A 22,187-nucleotide genomic window follows, 5' to 3' on the forward strand; every position below is an offset into this window, starting at 1 on the left:
TCGTAATTCAGTTTCACAGCATTAACACTGAAGGTTTACAGCTACAACACCTGCTATTAATTCCATCCTCTTCTATCCTAAAGACGCCTCAAAACTGAGAGAGCTGAGAAGTCTGCGCTGGTGATTCTCTTTCTAATTTGTCACAGATTTGTTGACGGCAGAATCATCTTATTGCTGAGGATTCCAGCTTTCTCTTTTATGAAAGGAACATCTCTTCCTCTCATCCAGTGACTGAACAAGGCTTCAGTCTGGGAGGAGTTACCTGCTGACAAACTGACTGGCCAGCAGAAATGATGGTTCTGAAGAAAAAGCTTCTTAATGACCTACATATTTTATAGTGTATTGAGCCAACTTAGGTATTTAGTTTTTTGCAGAAAACATTAAAGAACCGGTTTAATTTTAATGCTCCAGATTAACTGTTGTGAAAGGTCAGTCCTAAAGTTCCTCAGAGGTAAAGAAGTTATAAAGTTAATTATTCAGAAAGTACAGTAGGTCAGCCTACACTTCTGTTGGAGTCACTTCAAAGATGCGGCATGCAAATTTTCATTGGTGCAGATAAAGCGTCTGCGTAGCATAACATGAGAGTATTTGATTGACATTTGAATTTCAGGTCTGATGTTTTCCCGACTTGTGATCACAAAACTTTGACGTTTAAAAAAAAAGTTTAAGCTATCCTGGATTAACCAGTCTGATCAGGCCAAAATAAAAAAAAAGACTTTCAAAAACCAAACGTAACTCTCCCCACCAGATATGCTTTATTAAATGAAACAATGAAAATACAATTTTCTACTTTCTGACTTTCACTACTCGCTTAAGCTTATACAGGTGATGGTGGCAAAGCAGCTCACCTAAAAGACGGTCATTTTTTTATTAAAATAAAACCATTTACATGTAAGACATGAGACAGCACTGGAAGCTGAGGTTAATACATTTAGAAAGGCCTTCTAATAATAATGTGGCAGTGTCAACATTTAAATTCAGTACAAAGTTTTGGCTACAGAAACATTTCAAACACTTAACAAAATTAGATTTAAGCAACAATACAGTCGACATTCATTTTGATTTCAAGGCAACTTGATGCTACAGATGAGTAGAGATGCACCAGTCAGGCTTTTACTGGCCTATACTGGTTTTCAGCTCCTGATCTGGGTCACCTCCTGTTTTCTTTGTAACCTCTTTAGCATATAGTTATGCATGTAAAAAAATAAAAATAAATAATGAACCAGTAAATGTGTCAAACACTTATTTATTACAGCCAGTAGCTTTGAATCCAGCAGAAAATCAGGAAATTGATCTTTGTCTGTTTTTAAAAATAATTTTAAAAAAAACAGATCTTTGTTTTTTTTGTTTGTTTACATTTTGATTCATTTTTTCCAGTTTGCACTACATAAACTACTGACTAGAGACAGTCAAGGAAAAAAATGGCAAATTTCAATCACTGGCTGTGACTGACTGGTGCATCACTACTTATAAAACATGTTTGTGTGCAAGTTCAATATCACACAATCATACTCTATGCTCTAAGTCAGAGCTGGATGATAAACCATATGTAAAAATGTAAAAATCCAAGAATGCAATGTGACAAAAACTATTACAAATAAATAACACACAGAACATGTAGTTGGCAGCAAGCTAAATATTTCCCCTGAATTTTCTCATATTTTCTGTAGATTCCTTCAGCCACCCCTAAGTCCTGGGTTTTGGTTGATGTCAAAATTGGAAATGTGTTCTTTGTTTTTCTTCCATTTCTCAAATATGGAGAACAATTGTGTGGACTACTTTTTTATATCACATATAATCCTGGTAAAAGTTCAGAACACAAGCATGTTTGAGGTACAAAAAAAAACTTTGTGAAAACTCATCTGGATCAACGACTAACAGAATAATCCAGAACTCTATGGATCTCCTGCATGACTGAGATCGACGTATTTGATGGTATTCTGATTATAAGGTTTGAATCATCCAGCCCTGTTTATAAAGACATGTTTATGCTGGTACAACACAACATAGCAGTGAACTATTTCTCACAGAAGAAGAGTGGGGTCTTATTCTCACTCTTCTTCCCACCCTGTAGGTGGCAGACCCCACTCTGTAAGGTTAGGTGAAACACACACGCAAACTGCTGCAGATTATCAGTAGCTGTGTTTCCATTGCAAATGTGCGCAAAACCTTGTCAAAAAACACAATTTTGCAATTGTAACGTGCTCCACACATGTGGAAGGTGTGCAATGTCAAATTTCTGCTTTTTTAATGCCTCATGTGAAACAAGTTATCTAAAAATATACCGCTGACATATTTCCTGCATATTTAGCCTAGATAAGTAATTTTTAATCTTGAACAGTACTTTCAAAATCAGAGCTATATCAAACATAGAAAAATGTTTTTTTACTTTTCATGTATCAAACATACCTGAAAAAAGCAAGCAAACAAAAAAAAACTGAAAAAAATTGTGTTTTGATAATTTTCCTTCCAGTTAGAGCAGAGAGATCTGGCTAAGAAAACTTTTTTTTTTCATACCAAATTTCTGATTTTAAGTGATAGTTTTTTTTCCCCCATCTTCTTTTCTCAAGAATAAATTACAAATGACAAAAAATATTTGTGAAAACTGGCTTTAATATCAGTCGTCCGTTCCAAATAATTAGAAGCTTACATGACTCTGAACCCAAGGAGTGCATGTCTGAAAAAAAATTCAGATTTTTCTACAATTAAATACTCAACAACAAATAAATTTGATTAGCCGCTAAATCCGAGTCATGACTCAGCCCTAGTTCCAGTTCAGGTTAATCTAACTCAGCCGTGGCGGTGGAGCGTCTGGTAGACAACAGCAGGCCGATGGGACAGAAACATGAGTCCAGAATCTGACCCGAGATCTACAAAAATAATTCAGTGTGAAACTTGTGCAAATACTGTAATGTATAGTGTAGTGAGGAAGTCATGGCTCCCTTACAGATTTCTTCTGTTTTTAATTTGTTTTTGTCACAAATAATTGTTTAAGATCAAACAAATATTAATATAAGTAGATATAAAATGCAGTTTTTAAATGATTGTTTCATTTACTAAGGAAAGAAAACCTATCCAAACCAACTTGGCCCTCTGTGAAAATAGAATCACATCTCTTGTAAAATAATGAATTAACTCACTTTGCCTGGGCAATCAAGAAATCAATTTCTGACAACATGAAAGTAGAAAAATCAGAAACCTGTAAAGGGTTAAATACTTTTTCGCAGCACTGTCAAGTAAGAACTGGCTTAGATTTCTTCTGTAAGCATCTTTGAAAAAGAGTGTATGTCAACATATGAGATTTGAATGGTTCTGAGAACTGAACTACAAGGTTCTTTAACCCTCCATGTCAACACTCAAACAAAAGCTGAAAACATCTTGATTTAGTGTTTTTATATGAATTAAATCACAGCAGAAAAAATTAAAATATAAAAATGTTGTACAGATGGTGAAATAGGTGAACTCATTCTCAGTTTTTTAAATGAAATGGAAAAGGTTAGATCTACATGGAACAGAGAATAATGAGAGAATAAAAAGAAACAAAATCAGTTCCAGGGTAGCTACACTTTGATGGGAAAAGGCTAAACTATTTCTAATACCCTGTTCTGAATCCTCAAACCTTCCATTTGTGACTTCAATGTAAACCTTCGAAATAGAAGCATGGCTTGTGTGGAACAAGGAGAAACTACAAAAACATGACTTCCTGTTGATTAAGGATGAATTCAAACCAGTCCTGTTTAGGCCACGATAATTGAACTGGTTGGCCTAGAAAGTCCGGTTCGTTTGAACTGGATTTCTGGAGAAGAACAGTGAAATGAGCTTGAATTATCTTGTTTAGTAATTTTACATCCAATCAGATTCTTTTTTACTTTTTGGTGCTACCAAGGAGACGTTCAGAGGAGTGGTGAACGCTGCCTGCTTCGTTTGGCTGACAGCAAACATGGATTTTGTTTTTAGAGAAGCTCCAGCTTCTGCTTTCAGAGGAAGTTCACTAACATGTGAGGCCAAATGTCTTTCCCCACTCAAAGTTTCACTGGAACTTGTTAATAAAAATAAATCTGCAAAGAGAACAGAAACTAGAGAAGCTGTACATAATGAAGAAATCCCCAGTTTCATCAGATAAAGATAAAGTGGTTAATTTGACTTTTAGTGTGTCCTGTTCTTTCTCTAAAGACAATAAACTTTTCATTTCATGTGACTGAGAGGGTGTGACAAACAAGAGTGTGTGCTTTAACATTTATGAGTCAAAAAGTTTCCTTCCGTTGAGTTTTGCTCGGCTCTTCCTTTCTGAGAACAGCTACATATCCGTCTTCCTTTGTGTCTAAACAGGTTTTACCTTCTCACTGTGGGGTAGATTGGTCAGTATGGTTCACCACTCCTGTAGAGGACATGGAGGGCCGCTGACCCTCTGACCTGAAACTGTCTGAGAGCGTCTGGAGGACTGCTCTGTCCCTCCAGGTGGTTGAGGCTGTTAGCAACTAGCTGCTAGGAGACAAATTTATCTCTACTTGACTGAATAATGTGAGCCATTGACTCACTTCTGTTGCTAACCCGTACAATGCTACGTACATTCTGTGCAAAGAAGCTTGGCACTACGGGGTTGAGGTTGTACAAAGACATATGCAGTATGAGAAGCACAAAGCTGCTGCCAGGAGCCACAAACAGACCCCAGAAATGTCCCAGCTACCACTGGCACTGATTTAAAAGCAACGTTTAGTGCGTCACAAACTCTGAAGTCGGCGGTTTAGTGGATTTTAAACATGGTGGTCAAGTACCAGTCTGACCTATTGAAGACCAAGTTGTTACTACGGAGGGAAATACAGCGTAGAAGAATGACAACAGGGAAAAGAGTAGAGCATGGAGCCAGTAGAGCCACAGATGCAGCCATGATGGAAAATAGGGACAAAGATTAAAAGGAACAGTGATCAATATCTTCAACTAAAGAACAAATCTGACATGATCCATTGTTTATTTCACATTTCTTCCCCAATGGCCTTTTACGTTTTATATAACTTCTGTTGCACATTTCTGTCATGATAGAGCTCTTAATTTTATTTGATTTTTTAAAATGAGATAAGAGCTTCTGAAGGAGATACAGAAACATCCCCGTCTACTTGACCTAACATGTGAGTCGTAACGCAAACTGAACTCTTCGCTCATATTCAATCCAATTAGTGTGTAGCAACTTGCATGTCCTCCAGCATACATGCATAGAGTGGCCCGCCTAAAGATGGCAGCTCTAAGTCTTTTCTGTAAACCCAACTCCAAACTGAGGCCAACCGCTCAGCGCAGAGACTCGACTGCTGTTCCTCTAGAGAGTGAAAGTAAAGGCCTGGGTTTGTGGCGCTTCAGTTTGAACTGGCTCAGTGATCAAGATCTGGAGAAACTCTCAAAATTGCTTTAGAAGAAAAAAAAAAGTGGTGCAGTAAGACAGGTATTATCTCAGCGTTTGTTCAGGGATTAGTGTGAAAAACTTCACAGGCCCAAACTGTGAATCATTGAGACGCAGCGGAAGCAGAGGGCCAGGAAGCCGGTCCCCAGCAGGTCCCCCAGAGCGGTCAAGTACGGGATGGAGAAGTTGTCGGGGTCCAGACTTCGTCTCCACATCAGACGGACGATGAGATCGGCTACGTATAGAAGAATGGCTACCTGAAAAAAACAAAAAAACAAAACAAAGCAAAGGAGAGTTTGGACCAGGCTGCGTTTTGGGTATTAATAAGTGAGAGTTAAAGTTATTAGGTATGGGTGCATTGATAAATCATTCCAAATTTCCCTAATTTTGGGAGCTTGGCGACTGGCTGATAGTGACATGAGAAAGCGATCTTATCCACCAATATAGAGCCAACTTTGTCACTGTATTATTTAGTGACTTTTCAGACAAAAGAAAAAACAAAAAATCGGTAGGTTGGCTTTTTAAAAATCTGTGATCGTCCAGAGAACTTCAATCGGTCCACACCAAGTAACATTTGATACCCAACTGGAGATGTACGTCTCGAAAAAGTATTCTTGAATTTTTTCACAGTTTGTCACGTTACAACTTCAAACCTCAACAATTTTTTTTTTTCCACAAATCAATATTTGAAAAGGGTGGCATGAATTTGTATTCAGCTGCCCTGAGTAGAACCATCTTTAGATCTGGTTACAGTTACAGGTCTCTACTAGTTTTCCACATCTTCAAAATTTGCTCATACTAGGGAGAGGCGATATGACAAACTTAGATTTGGATTTTTTTTTAATCATAAGGTGTCAGAAATGTCGATGAGCTACTAAAGCAGAGAGATTGCCTACAAGGAGCATTCTATTCATTTCAGTTCTATGCTCTTGCTCAGATGAATGAATTTCATTTTATTTGTTTTCTTTCAACTTTAAAAAAAGAGTATGTGGCCGTCATGAAATGGTTACTGGTTTTCATGATAAGCTAAATATGTTTTGTTTGATTATTTAATCATTTTGGTTAGTAGGCGGATGCTAGAGTTGAAGGTATGAACTGGTAGGCTACAAATGAAATGTCTACTGAGATTAACGACATTTTCTTAGTCTAGTTGAAAATAAAGTTGCCATTAAAACCTTACTTAGCAACCACATTCTTACAGCACATTCCAGTTTGTGAGCATCCAGCAAGTGGATCAATTCAGACGTTTCACAGCAGAAGTTGGTGAACAAAATCAGGAGGTTATTAAAGTCACTGAAGAGTAACATGTTCTGGCCTCCAGAACGGAACAACAAAACTGTTTTGTGTTCAGTGCTACAGAGGGGAACTGTTAAAGCTTGTCTTAGTATTTTTTTTTTTTTGACAGCCATTATTGTCTCTGAGAGTCTGAATATGCCCAGTAGAACAGTCAAAACAATAACCTCTAGTTAGTATTTATAGCGGCAATATGGCAAACCTTAGGAGGAGTGAGAATTGTATTAATAGTGAAGCAGATGTTCAAATATTTCAGCAAGATCTTTAACATGTGGATATAAGAACCTAACTTGGCTCAGATGTACCCAGAGGCTAGCTTTATTGAAAAACAAACAAACAAGAAAAACTGTTAGCGGCCACTTTTCAAGATGGCCACCATGTCATGGAAAATTAATTTTTGCGCTAAATTCACCGATTAGATCAGGGCTGGGCAACTCTACTGCAACACAGCTGAGTCAAATAATGAGCTCATTAGCAGGACTGCGCTTAGCTGCGTTAATGCTAAACATATAAAATAAATTTAGCTTTGCTAATGCTAAACCAATACACACAAAAAAAAAACAAGTGGAAGCTAATGTTAAATACATGAAAGGTTCATTCAAGTCATGAAAATGGGCAACACTGTATGCCAAGAATGGTGGCCATCTTGAGTAATGGCTGTCATCAAGTGGCCAACAGGAAATATGAAAAACATATGGCATCACATGCAAATTTCTATACTTGTATTCACATTTTCACAGTAATATGCTTCACTAATTGCACATTTCCACCGTACTTAAAATTTTACCTCTAAAACATTTGAAAAACTTTGTGTTATTTTTCCCACTTCACAGTTACGCACTGCGTTGTGTTGGTCCACCACAATAAAGCTCAACAAAATGCACAGGAATCTGTGGCTGTAATGAGAGAATATGTGGAAAAGTTGAATGTGTTGCAAGTTACTGAAGTTCAAATGATTAATGTTATTGGATTTTGCAAAAAGATTAGAAAAAAAAATGGTTGGAAAACTAAACAAAGTTACTGAGAAAATATAGAGCAACAAATATTTAACAGAAAAATAAAGCTTATGTTTTCCTGATAGTGGAGAAGAACAACCAATCACTCACCGTTTTCTGAGACTTATTACCAAAAATTGTCCAGCAGTTACTGACTTCACTGTGTGTGGAAACTATCCGAGGCTGTTCTAGGTTCAGAATGTGGCTGACATTCAAACAAACACCAACACTGGGCACCAGTCACCTCACAGTTGGGTAACAGGTGGTGGCAGCCATTTTTAATCGGACTGTGAAAAGTATGTGACGTACCTCAGATGGCTGCTTCTTGGTTCACCTGGTTCATGGGAAATCTTTTTTTTTTTTTTTTTTGCGTATTGTGTAAAATCAGATGCATGGGGGATTTTGACGTTTACTTTGTAATATATAAATAACGAGTGTTTTCTGCCGTTTCTTGACACCGTCGGGCCTGGCTTCGTTCACACATACACCTTGTCATACGATCGTTGCTGCAGGCCCGTCCGTCTATGCCAGATTTTGATAAACGAGACCCAGTGTGTGCATGCAGCTGAGTCAGTTTACCTGGAGCAGAGCCGCACACAGGTAGCAGATGGTGAAGGCTGTGGTGATGGGAGCCTCCTCTCCCTGCAGCAGAGAGATGGCGTAGAGGAAGACCAGGTGCCCGGGTACGACCAGCAGCAGCAGCACACGCGCCGACTTAGAGTTCACTCCTGGGACGCAAAAGACAAGATGGAGCGTTATTCCCTCTGCTCACCTCGCTGAGTTTCCACTGATCTTCCTGATGTTCCCATGTCTGCTGCTCAAGATGAAAAACACGGACAGTTTCTGTCGTTGAGGAGATAAATCTAGACGTGTAACTACCAGCTACTTAGTAGTCGATAAATCTATTGATTATTCTGACAATTAGTCGGATGAAAAACGGCACATTCTACAGATTTTTCATTAACCACTTAAACTGTTTTATACAATACTAGAAATACATTAAGAACTACATTAAAAGATGCAAATATCTTTAAACATTAAAAAAAAAATGTTTATGGTATAAAATGCGATACCATTGCATTCCTTCCTTTAGTGAATTCAAACCGAGTGAAGCTAAAACTATACCTGTTGTGGACTTTTGGCTACAACATATTTACAGACAAAGGTATGTTTATCTTTACAAAAAAAATATATATATATATATATATATATATATATACCTGTATATATATACAGTATATATATATATATATATATATATATATATATATATATATACTGTATATATATACTGTATATATATATATATATATATACAGTATATATATATACTGTATATATATATATATAGTATATATACTGTATATATATATTCAGTCTTATTCCAGTTTTTGTCACCACAATTAAATGCTAATAACACCAAAAATATGTCTTTAGTCATGTGAGTTCTGTTAGGAATTCCAACATGAGAATTCCTTGCTGGTCTATCAGGTGAAAATAAAAATAAAAAACTCAGAGGTAAAACACCGTAGATCTCATTGACACCGGCCAGAAGAGTCAGTCTACCTGAAGAGAAGAAGCTGACGCAGGGACTGGGCCAGTTCTGGCTCATCTTGCTGGGCAGAACACCTGGAGCGCTCCAGAAGTGAAGGTATGTTGAAATCCTGCTGGCCTGGATGGCCACCAGGTTTCCACCCACTCCTAACAACCAGTCAGCACATTTAATAATACGATTAACAAACAAAAAAAGACACATTGCATTACAGTGATAGAATAAAGTATAAATAATAGTTAATAATAAGAATAAAGGTATAGTATTACATAATATTACCAATTGTAATATTATGACTTTATTCTCATATCATTTCAACATTATTCTCGTACTCTTTATTGTCGTAATGTCATACATATTTTCATAATTTTATTACTTCATTTTTATACCTGGTGGTATAAATGAGATATGCTGTAATTATTTTTACTGGAGGATGTTTGATGCAACAAAGAGGAGGTCTGTCACCTCAGCTTGTTTCAGACAAAAGCACATTTACAAAATCTCAGATCAGAAATTGGCCACAAAATCTCTGATCGGTGCGTTTGTGCATATTCCATTTCAGCGTAGTTTCTGCTGAATTAAAAATTTTTTAAAAACCTTAAGAGAATTTAAAAAAGGCAACTCTTAACATCACATTTTATCCAAAGACTGACTCCAGACACAACCTAAAAGAACAGTTTGAATCCTGCTCTGTGGAGCGTTGCCGTATGGAGACGGGCCCTAAACGCTGCTGCAGTCCTGCAAAAATCATTACGTGTCAAACTCTGGCATCTGCATAAAACTGCCTGAGCTGCATTAAAGAAGACATTTTCACTTGTTGTTTTATTGTGCCACAGATGGCCAGCAGTTTTAGTCTTTCAATCTGACTTTATTTGGTCTGAGATTATTTATTAAGCTCGTCACTGCCTTACTTTTAATAGTCACATTCATTTTGCTGTTGACAAGGGTCTCTGAGCTTAACACATTTATGTCAGACACATTTCCAAGGATCTCAAACTTTTAACAATGACAGATGGGTTTTTAGGAAAATGGAAAAAAAAAAATCTGCCTGGTTTTATAAGCACATCAGAGGAAATTTGAACCAGATTGGCAAACTTGGAATTGAGCGGAGAGGAAGGATAGAGAACCAGAGTGGAAACTAAATGAGAGCGAGTGACAGGCTGAGTGGCTGGTTATTAAAGGACCTGTCAGCTGTGTGGGACTCTGGCTGTGCACCATCAGTGGTTCACACCGACTTCTCTCCTGTATTCAGAGGATCTCTGCATGCGTCGCCTCACAGCCAAACCGCTCCATTACAGGCCTCGTTTTTTTCCCTTAACTTGCCTTCACTTGTGCTTCAGCACATTTTTTCCAACTTGAAACTCCAGAGGCTTACGCAAGTATTTGTTTTTCCACACATTTTGTCACTTTAAAGTTCCAAACTTCAATGTATATTAATTACGATTTTATGTGATGACAATGCAACAACATACTGTCATCCCAAAGCATCATGGATGATGATATGGAATGAAAAACATTTTCAAAAATGCATATTCAGCTCTACAGAGTTATCTTCCTGCCAAAATGTTACAAAAACATAAACCACGAGCTGTTTCCGTCACAAATATGAGGAGAATTTTGATGATATTCCGCTAATTTTGAAAGAAACACAAGATCACAATTTTGAGGCGTTTCCATTAAACAAGAAACTCAACTAAAATCACACATGAATTTTCAGGTGAAAACTCATTACGAAGTAATCAGTAATGATTACTTTAGCTTCATTACGTAGCATGCCGCGTCATCATCCATCTACCACTTCCTGTTGACTTTGCAGTTTTCCATTACAGTTTTGTGAAATACACTAATTTCATTACGGCCAAAAAACCACCTCACCCTAATGCGAAAACATTTGATCAAAAAACTTTTTTTTTTCAAAATTGGGGTGTTTACAATAAGCTAATTTATTTTCAGAATGCCAATTTGCGCTATTTTAGGTGTAAGAACGTGGAACTGTTTTTTTTTACCAGGCCAAGTGTTTTTATTGGGTTTTTTTCAAAATCACTTTTGGCCAAAAGTTACTTCATATTTTTCGTGGCTTTTGGCAGAAACTCACCGCAGAGAGCGGAATTGTTTCGTATGTGAGAAGAGTTCACTTTGTACTCGAGGCCACATGTAAAATACGTTTTATGTGTATGCAACGTTTTGGCAGGAAATTAATGCCATATTTTGATACACCTAAATAAAATCCAGAGCAGACTTTCAGAAGTCAGCTCAGGAATCATGTGATGGAGCAGCAGGATCAATCCATGTTCTGCAGTTGGAGCTTCTCAAAATGCTCCAGTGCTTTTAAAGCCTCCTTCGGTTTCCCTCCCAGCAGCTCTACATGGTTCAGCATCACTGACTTCAACATGCTTTCATATTGGAGCCAAATGTTTCCCAAAGCATCATGGATGACTTTAGACCTCTCTTTTGCCTCTCAGACAACATATGGTTTCAGTTCATCCCACGATTGCAATTTAAATCAGGTTGGGGCAAAAAAAAAGGGAAATGCTTGAGTTGAGGCAGAATTGGAGGGCACAGCAGCTTAAAGCTGCGGCTCCTTTCAGCTCTCATCTGGTGGTTATGATTGTTGCTCAGGACTATTTCAAACTCAAATGTTATTTTTATTCCATTTTAATGCTAATTGGAAGTTTGATGCTGTTTTACTTTAGTGACAGTCCTCCAACGCTGCTGGAGTATTAAGACGAATAGTTATTATGTCTGTAAAATATTTACATCCTTTTAATTTGTTCATATTCTGTCACTTTACAATCATAAGTTCAACATATCTTGGGAATTTTATGCACTAGGCATAAAATTGCATAATTGTGAGGAGGAAAGAAAATACAAATCAGTTCAATTCATTTTGAATCTCAGTATAATCTCCAGTTTGCTCAGAGTTTCTGGATCTTTCTAGAACCTTCCATGGACTGCTTATAATTCAAATATTATTTTGTTAGCATCTTTCAGCAAATTGAAACTGTTTTGAATATCCAGAACTGGATTCAGTAGAGAAATTCATTTATACCAATATGTAATATATTTGAAAAATATATTAAGACTCAGTGGTTCAGTCATCCTGTCAGTATCTCAGAGGGAAACATTGGCAGAGAGCTGGAGACGCTCTGGGTTCTTCCAAAAATGATTTCTGATTACTAAGAAGATTAAAGAGGTAAAAAGATATTCATAAAATTCTACCCTGCTAAGATGAATATCAATTCTAAAGTCAAAAGAAAATTTGACATAACTGCACGTCTTGTGATTCCTGTCCTGCAGCTGTTCTCTACCTGTTGCGCTTCTGTTCTTTTGTTAATGCTTTTTGGCAGAATCTGTGACTTTATCCACAATATAGAAACACAATTTATTCTTTTATGAGAATATGTCTCACTCGGCCTCACTGGGAAGCGCATGCGTAAAGCTTCTGAGCTTCTTTTTTATTGTTTCTAGCTAAATATTATATAAATTTTTCCCAAAATGTTTGACGCATTTTACAATGAGGTTAAGTATTATATTCAGACTATCAAAGACTCTGACAAAAAAATTGGCATCAAAATAATTGAGATCTGTTCTGCTTTGAAGCCTTAGGCTTTTTGTTGAATGTTATATATTATTTTTCATGAGGCAAACAACTGTTTCATTCAATGTTGTTATACAGTAAATGCTATAAAATATAAAGTTTTGGAGAAACTTTAGTGCTTTAGCATTAGCTTCCACTAAATAACATGTTGGTATAGCACTTTAGCATTAGCAGAACTAATGCTCATGATTAGTGCTTTAGAGTTAGTGCAGCTAACGTTTTAGTGCCCACCACTGAATTCCTGTTTCTCTCAATTCATTTTAAAACAACAGTCATTTTAAATGCATCAGTCCTGTGAGTTCAGAAATAAAATAAGTCAAAATTAAGCAAGCAATTTACCAAAAGGTGAGGAAAACAGAGGAGTGGTATCACAAGAAAAGAACCTTACCGTTAATAACAGGCGTAAAAACAGCCATCCCCTCAAAGTTGGGGTCACTCACTGTCTTGTCCAGGATAAGGCCCCCAAAACTGAACAATTAGAGAATCACTGAGAAATCAGAACCATGTCCATTTACTGTGTAACTGGTACTTCATTTCTTTTTTTTAATTATTTTTACTTAATCCCTATATGCAATGACTCTCTGTAAATTTTATTTCTCAGGAAATCTTATCAATTTTCAGTTTTTTCTACATTGTACAAAAGGAACTAAATCTTATTGATCTGACATGAATTAATTAATAACTTCCTTAAGCATTGCAAAACATATGAGTACAGGTTTCTGTTACATTTGTCTCAACTTAAGGTGGTCTTAATGCTAGCACAGCAATGGAAAAGCTGTTTCCACAAATAAAAATAAAGTTTCATGAAAACTGAAACATGAAAAATGTTGGTTTACTAAAGAATTACTCAGTTGAGTTAAGATCGCTCTATTTAAGATTATTTTAAAAAGTATTAATATTCTAGTTTTCTTTTAGTTTTTGATATATATATTTTTTTTGCCTCATTGCGCCCCCTGCTGGGCATTATGCTGGACATAAAGCCATATCACCCAAATCAAAAACAGCTCCAGTTTCCAGAATGACTCTACTTTGAGTCATTTTTGCTCATTTTAAACATCAAACTGAACTATCACTCATTTGACCTACTGTTTTTTGACACACAGTACATTGTGTTGTCGAAAATGAGGTAAAATGATACTGAGGGTCACTGCAACAAAAATGAGGTAAAATGAATCATCATACAGTATGGTGTTAAAAATGAGACCTCATCTGGGTATAGTTAATAGTTGATTTTTTACAGGTCTTTGCTTTTTTGTCTCTTATTTTCAGTCTATTTCAGAAACATTTTCAGAACGCTGTCTTCTTTCTTCAGGTTACTTACAGCAGTTTTTACTTACAGCAGCTAAAGTATTTACAATAACTAAATAACTGAGATTTACAAGAAAGCCTGACTCCTCTGTAGCACACTGTGTGCAAAAAAAATCAGCGAAGCAGAGGTTAAAAACTTCTGCTCAGTGCTGCAGCTTCAGCTTTACATGTCTGAAATGAATCAGCTGTAGATGTCGTCTGTACCTGCTGATGGACATGGCTACTATAACAGGCTGCCAGCCAGAGCGGAGAACCTCTTTGATCTGCGGACTCTGTCGGGCCAACACCACCCACAGCGGGATCAGAGCCAGGAAGAGCAGGCACACCGAGGGGGACAGGTACCAGAGGTCTGAGGGTCCAAAGACACAAAACCAAACCGGAGCTCATCTATCTGCACTGGGATCGTTACCAGCATGTGGGTCAGTGCAGTTCTAACATGTCAATTATACTTTTTTCTTCCACTTAACTTTCCAATAAATAGTTACAGCAATATTACCCATAAATATGTAAGCTATAGTGTGGTCATAACATAATATAAAATAAATATTTTATTAGTATTATGTAACAACTGTGAAATTAAACTGACTCTGCATAATAAACCTGTTTAACACCAGATTTAACTTGAACTGAATTGTTATTTTAGATCAACTTTTGATGCTCTACTTCACTGACACACAGCTCAGTGCAGTCATGTTTCTGTCTGAAATGAAACCTGCTTGATGCTGCCATCTTGTGGTGTGATCCGGAATAGTCCAGAGGAAGCTCTGAGTCTCTGACCTTTGTACTGGTAGAGCGTGGTGCTGACCCCGGCCAGCAGGGACAGCGTGATCAGATCCCCCAGGCTGGCGGCGATGGGCGTGGCCACATTGTCCGGGTTGATTCCCACCTTCCTGGAGCCGATGATCACTCCGATCATCACCAGGCCTGCATGGGAGGCAGACACACGCAAAGTAGAAGCAAAAGTCTAACTTTTAAATGAGGTTTACATACAGCAGAAATTGGGAAAAGCTTTTATCAGGTTGGTGAAAACCTGTCAGAGTTGATAAAAGTAATGCTGCCTGTGAAACATATTGTGGTGTTGTTTTCAGTTGCCATGGCAATTGATCTGCATGTAGCATAGCTAACATTTAAAAAAAGAAGAACGAGTGGTTTGGAGTTATTTTCCAATGTTTTTTTTCTACGTCACCTTTCCCTTTTCTGTGTTGAACTACACTAAAAGAACCGTAGCTTCGTCTTCATTTAGTTAACAGAATCGTTCCACCGCGGCGACGCGGATATGGATGGGGAGTAAAAGTATCATCTTTTTGCCCTCCAGCATTAGGCGCGTGCGTAAAATTTCTGGATGTAAACAAAAACATGCAAAGTGTCTATGGACCAAAACATTTCTAAAATCCAAGACAAGCTGAGTAAAGCTTATGTGTAAAAGGTTATCAGGAGTGTGACAGGCACATCAGGGTTATCCCAGGTTAGCTACAAAGGGTTAAAAATGCACACGGTGAATATGATCACCATGGCAGCTCCAGTGTTTAGCACTGAGCTGACCTCTGAACATAAAGAGGCCAAACAAACACACCGTTGACTGAACAGATCTGTGGTTTAGATGATCCCCACATACCCAGGGACAGAGCAGCTACGAAGGCAGTGGTGATGCTGCTGGCACACAGGACGGCCGCCTGGTCCAGCTCCACTCCTCCTCTGGAGATCGCACCCAAGCAGACGGCTGCCACTGCCGCCAGGAAGCCCACCACCGTGGCCTGGACCTGCACAGTTCATCACATCCCGTCTTTATTTTCCGATCAAAGCGTCGAAACATGCAGCGCCGCCTATGCGGAGGATGTTACCTGAATGAGAGCCAGGTTGCTGCACACCATGGTCCACTGTTTGTCTGGATCATCCATTTGGCCCGTGTTGGCCTGCAACCGACAGGAAACACTCACATCTATTTCAATGTCATGGAAATGATTGTTTTTGAACCATATGCCATCTTTGTATGAATGATGCTTTAGGCAACTGAAAATAAATAAATAAATAAATAAATAAATAAAATTGACTTTAATCTCAGAATTCTGACTTTTTGAATTCTGAGTCACATTACAAAGAAAAATGTCAATTCTGAGCTTAAGGACAGAATTATGATCTTAAAGTCAAAGTTTTTGAGAAAATTCTGAGTTTAAAGTTAGAATATGGGGGAAATGTCAGAACTAGAGACAGAATTCTGATCTCATCATACTGTCATAACTTCATGCCCGGTTGAATCTCACCATGAGGGTGTGTCAGGACGGAGCTGGTGCTGAATGACTAGAATTAGAAGAAAAGCGGTTTGTTCTTACGGCGGTGGAGAGCCGAGCAGCCAGGGTCATCTCCAGGTTTCCTTTGAGGCCGACGAGAGCCGGAACCAGGATGAAAACCTCCGTTATCACCTTGAACACCTCCCAGTGCTGGAACACACATTCACATGGGAAACTGGATTTCAAACAGTTACAGAGCAACGTAGCACACACAGAAAATAAAATCACCAAACATCTTCATGTCAAAGTCATTTGGACCTGATGCAGTCAAATAAGTCATAATGCCAGAAGATATTCTGAGCTAACCCAGTGGCCTACTTTCTGGGTTGATGAGTATTATAATGTAAGGAGTCAGGCTGATGTTGTCTGAGTGTTGGCAGGTCCAAGATCCTTAAATAATTCAGATATGAGCAGAAAAAGAAGAAATGATGGTCAGGGAGGAGAAACGGACAGCGAAAAGGAAACAGTCTGCAATTGGATGAAAACTATGAAGGCAGAGAAAGACCGACACAGACACAGGCTTGAATAGAAAATGCAATATAGGCATAAATGAGCTAGTTTGTCCTGAAACCTGTATATGGTAAAACATAGTCTGACTTTTGTAGAAATGATAACAATGTGTGCAGCTGTTGGAATATGTTTCTAAGATGGTTAAATAGAAAAAGTCAAGGAAAAGTGAAACTGAGGTTAAACAGTTGATAAATTCAGTTCAATTCAAAAATCCTTTATGTATCCCAAAGGGAAGCTAAATGTTGTTGTTCCTCATATTATCCGGGTATCATCAAAGAGTTGTGGATGGTGATAATGTGGGCAGGAAGAATCTGACTGATCCTTGTCCATTTATGATCAATGAAATATATATATATATATATATATATATATATATATATATATATTTAATTTTTTTTCTTTTTCCCCCTTATAAATTTCCCCTGTAAATGACAGGCCTATAAACTGTAGGCCTGGCAGGCTGCCAGACTTAATTTGACCAGCCCCCACCAGGCTAAGTGTCATTTGTTTATTTATTCTAAATAGGTTTTCTTATACGCCAGTAGCAGTGACAGTAAAGTCAGGTTAAGCTAGTTTTAGAGCTCACTCACAATTAACTCACACGCCACCTTTTATGACATCCATGTAAATACGGACTGTGGGAGAACCACAGTGCTGGTTCTGTTGGACCTCAGTGTAGCTTTTGACACTGTTGACCATGACATACTACTGAATCGACTGGAGAGTTGGGTCGGACTCTCAGGTTCAGTGCTTAACTGGTTTGAATCTTACATAAAGAACAGGGATTTCTTTGTTTCAATTGAAAACTTTTCATCAAAGAGGTCAAAGGTCACATGTGGGGTACCCCAAGGTTCAATCCTAGGACCCCTTTTATTCAATATTTATATGATCCCACTAGCTCAGGTTATAACAGGAAATAATATTAGCTACCATAACTATGCAGATGACACACAGCTCTACATTACGATGTCACCAGGTGACTCAGAGCCCATCCAATCACTGAACAGATGCTTAGAGCAGATAAATGTGTGGATGTGCCAAAACTTTCTCCAGCTGAACAGAAACAAAACTGAAGTTATTATTTTTGGACCTAAAGAGGAACGATCTAGAGTTATAGATCTAGAGTCAATGCACAGCTTCAGTTATTACCACTGAGAACCAGCGATCAGGCCCGAAACCTGGGAGTAGTGATGGACTCTGACCTGAACCTCCAGAGCCACATAAAGACAGGTACAAAGTCGGCCTTCTATCACCTGAAGAACATTTCCAGGATTAAAGAACTAATGTCTCAGCAAGATCTAGAGAAACTCATCCATGCGTTCATCTTCAGTCGTATCGATTATTGCAACAGCGTCTTCACAGGTCTGTCCAACAAATCAATCAAACAGCTGCAGCTGATCCAGAATGCTGCTGCTGGCGTTCTCACTAAAACCAGGAAGATAGAGCACATAACACCAGTTTTAAAGTCCCTCCACTGGCTCCCTGTAGCTCAAAGAATAGACTTTAAAATACTGTTGTTAGTTTACAAATCACTGAATGGCTTAGCACCACAATACATTAAAGATCTGCTGTTGTTGTATCAACCTTCCAGACCTCTCAGGTCTTCCGGTTCTGGTTCTGCTCTGCATCCCCAGAACCAGAACCAAACGAGGAGAAGCAGCTTTCAGCTTCTATGCACCACAAATTTGGAACAAACTTCCAGAAAACTGTAAAACAGCTGAAACACTAACTTCTTTTAAATCTCAACTAAAAACCCACCTGTTTAGGATTGTATTTGAAACGTAATCAATTACAAATTTATTGATGGAACTTGACTTAATGCTGTGTTTTGATTATTGATTCTATGTTGCATTGTGTTTCTGTGTTGGTAACGATGTAAAGCACTTTGAAATGCCTTGCTGCTGAAATGTGCTATACAAATAAAATTTGATTGATTGATTGATTTCACTCAAAATAGTTCACTCGGAAGCTGTTCTTTCAGAGCCGTACCGGCATTTGTGTAATCATTCTACAAAGACTGTCTTTTCAGAGAATATAATATGCTCAGCTTGCACATGCTCAGTGCGGACCTCTAAAAGCCCAGCTATAAACACTGAGTAGGCTGACTTACAGTAGCGTTTATAGCGGCTTGTGTTGGGTGAGCAGTGAGACGGATGAGCTTATATGTCCTCCCTGCATGTTCTGGACTGCGCTTGGCTCTGCGTCTGCACTTGCTAATTGGTAAAGTGTATGTAAATGAGCTACAGCACCAGCCAATCACAGACAGGTCTTTTTTTATCCAGTCAGATTATACCCTTCAAACACTGTATTCAGTTAGATAAATAACAACCAAACACAACTAGCAAATCCATACAGTGCACCAAGCAGCAGACATTACTAAACTAAACAGTAGGATTTAGAAAAACACAATAAAACTTCGTACAATAAATGTGTGAATTTTGTACATATTCAAGCACATTTGTATGCTTGAATATTTAGTCAAGCATAAAAATGTTTACTCATCATTGTCCATTTAAGATATTTATTTTATTTTACTTTTGAATGTAACCATCATTCCATAGCTTGTTTAAAGATCCACTGGTAGATTACTAACTTACTTTGCATAGAGTTTTTTTAAGACTCAGTAGTTGGTGTTGAAGTATTGCCAGTAATGTCTTCCAATAACACATAATCACCCAGTCATATTTTCACATTTCCTGTTAACTTGTGGCATTTTTAACACAAAAACATGGACCGTCATATCATTTATGAGTGTTTTTAGAAGGGATCTCATGTATTCACAAATTCAGTTGTTCGTGGGCATCTGTAGTCCCAAACTCGTCCAAATACCGGGTGTACTGGCACCGTAATAAAGTTAGTTCTGAAACACTTCGACTGTACACTGTGTATCAATTTATCATCCCCCAAAAAGGAAAAATTCATATCTAAAGTTTATTTCATACTTGCATAAGGTCCATTAGGATCCCAGCAGAGACCATTCCGAGTCCCGATATCAGGTAGGGCACCATAACCTGCGCCGCGATGAGCCAGGAGCTCTCTGGCAGGAAACCATGTTCAGATCGCGTCAGCTTCCATGTCACGCCACGGAGCTTCTTGTCCTGGTAGCGAAGCTCCAACTCAAGACGAGTCACCACCATGTTGATGGGGGTCTGGCGGTCACTTTGAGATAAGATATCCCATATTGAGAGAAACTTCAAGCAAAACACGAGTAATGTTCCCTTCCTGTATGTCCAAAATAATCTTGGATTGGGTCAGTAGTCCAAAGAAGTCAACAGAGACGAAGTCAAACAATCTTGTTCTTGTTCATAAGACGAGGCCACTTTGTTTTAGGGATTCATTAGTGATGTTGCCAAACAACTTGACTAGTAGAAAAATGACTGTTCTGTGTTAAGAAGTTTCAAGATTTTAATAACCTCTTTAATTTGCCTTTAACTCTGATGAGAGAAATTGATCAATAGTCCATCTTTTCAGGCAAAATCAAAGTTAGAGGCTTTAAATCTAAATTTAGAGCATGTAAGTGAGGCATTCTTGGCCACGTAGTGAGTCAGCAGTAATGACGTACCTATCTGTCAGCCTTACTGGGGAACACATTCATTAACACCATTTCTGATTTATAGGTCACGACGTTCAACAAGCGCCGGCACTAAACATCAATGTCTAAATCCTTAATTAAAAGGTAAATTTACTCCAACATGTCAGACAGAGAGCGTGAAGACGATCCATCAGCTGTCGACGAGGTCTGATTGAGCTCCTATTGCTCCCAGATCACTTTGATTAACTTCACAGAGGGAGTTTGTTAAGTTGAGTTGTAAATCCTCCTGTCCCAGTCTGAAACACATTTGACCTCCATCTTTGAGGCAAAACTGTATCCCGCCACTGATGTCAATTGCTCTGTGGAAGAAGATGATTCATATTCCCAGAAGGTCTTAAGAGTCAGAATCAGTCTGTTGTCTGATTTGGCCAGGCTCAAAATGAGGGTCAAAATGAGAAACCAGAGAGTTCTGTGAAGCCGGTGAAAGATCCGGTGAGAGGATGGAGCAGCCGGCTTCTGGCAGACACGAGTGCCTGTTTCCTCCTGTCGGCATCAGCGTATCCTGCTCAGTGGTGACGTAGCACGAAAGAGGCAGGGCTGTCTGGACGGTGCAAACTCTGGAGGGAAATGACTGGCTTCCCTTTCGCTCTCCTCCTCTCTCTGCTCCTTACTGCGTGTCTGCCTCCAGTCCTCCTCCTCCTCGCCATGTGACACCTCCCCACCCCCACATTGGACGGCCTTCCTTGCATTGCTCCCTCTCTAATCCACCTTGCTCTGATCTTGCTCTCCCCGTATCGTGACTCATTCTTTCTAGTCATCTAATTGTTTCCGTCGCTACCTCATATCCACCTGCTTGTGCACATCACAGAATCCACATCTTCTCAGTCCGTGTGACGCCACAAGACCGAGGAAACACACTCACTGTACAGCAAAACTCTGACCTCATTTCAGCAGCTCAGCAGAACTAAAACTGATTTGAGAAGCACTTTTTCAGGTCAGAACAGCACTGGCTGACATGCTGCACAGTAACAATATGTTAATAGTACTTTATAGCATCTTACAAAGTTTAATATTATTTTATCCATTTTCTTTTTTTTATTTTTAGTCACTACTTCTTCCACAGAACAATTGGTATTACAGTAATAGGGAACTCTAGATGTTAATGTTGAGGATTGATAATTGTCACAATCACAGTAGAAAGTTTGTAAGTTATAATTTTCAAGAATCTTTCATGTCCCCCTGATTCCTGGAGGTCCTGGTATGATAGCAGCAGGTGCAGTAAATCAGTTTGTTTGGTTAAAGTCGAGATCAGCTCTGTGTAATACAGTACTGTGTGTGTTTATGTTTGTGTAATGCTGGATTACACATTACATTGATGTATTCTATCAGGAGTACATCAATGTATTTAAATCATGTCACAGATATTTATTGTCAACCATTTTGTTGATAAAGTTTTTCTTAAAGAAAATTTTACATGTCTAATAAAGTGGATGTCCTAGGTATGCTAGTCTTTAGCCTCTCCAGTGCTAACACCAGCCTTTGTGTGCTAATGCATAGCAAGAGAAGAAAGCAATCCAGTGGGTTACCAGCTTAAGCATGCTCGTTGTTAGCCTAGCCAAAGCTAACACTAGCTTATCCAATGTTAGCACCAGCCTTATCAGTGCTAATGGACAGCAGATTAAGAAGGCGACCAGCCTTTGCATGCTAGTCACTATCCTC

At 38.4% G+C, this 22,187-nt stretch overlaps 1 protein-coding gene and 1 long non-coding RNA gene across 5 annotated transcripts in view; one reads left to right on the forward strand and one right to left on the reverse strand.

Moving 5' to 3' along the window:
* Positions 1-22,187, forward strand: part of LOC116720590 (uncharacterized) — a 957,300-nt gene that overhangs the window by 106,346 nt on the left and 828,767 nt on the right. The gene's annotated exons all lie outside the window — the stretch shown is intronic.
* LOC116720425 (solute carrier family 41 member 3-like) overlaps positions 733-22,187 on the reverse strand; it is a 29,882-nt gene continuing 8,427 nt past the window's right edge. For 3 of the 4 annotated variants that reach the window (XM_032563691.1, XM_032563707.1, XM_032563699.1), the window contains exons 3-11: positions 16,469-16,576; positions 15,980-16,051; positions 15,754-15,898; positions 14,916-15,062; positions 14,343-14,487; positions 13,219-13,298; positions 9,247-9,381; positions 8,260-8,408; positions 733-5,649 (exon numbers count right to left, since the gene is read on the reverse strand). In XM_032563691.1, coding sequence (XP_032419582.1) covers positions 5,476-5,649; positions 8,260-8,408; positions 9,247-9,381; positions 13,219-13,298; positions 14,343-14,487; positions 14,916-15,062; positions 15,754-15,898; positions 15,980-16,051; positions 16,469-16,576 — 1,155 coding nt within the window. In that variant the 3' untranslated portion in view covers positions 733-5,475. Of the gene's footprint in view, positions 5,650-8,259; positions 8,409-9,246; positions 9,382-13,218; positions 13,299-14,342; positions 14,488-14,915; positions 15,063-15,753; positions 15,899-15,979; positions 16,052-16,468; positions 16,577-19,878; positions 21,118-22,187 lie in introns of those variants that run through there. The other variant, XM_032563716.1, reaches the window with a different exon arrangement.

Source organism: Xiphophorus hellerii, chromosome 1, assembly GCF_003331165.1.
Source record: "Xiphophorus hellerii strain 12219 chromosome 1, Xiphophorus_hellerii-4.1, whole genome shotgun sequence".
Classification (NCBI taxonomy): domain Eukaryota; kingdom Metazoa; phylum Chordata; class Actinopteri; order Cyprinodontiformes; family Poeciliidae; genus Xiphophorus; species Xiphophorus hellerii.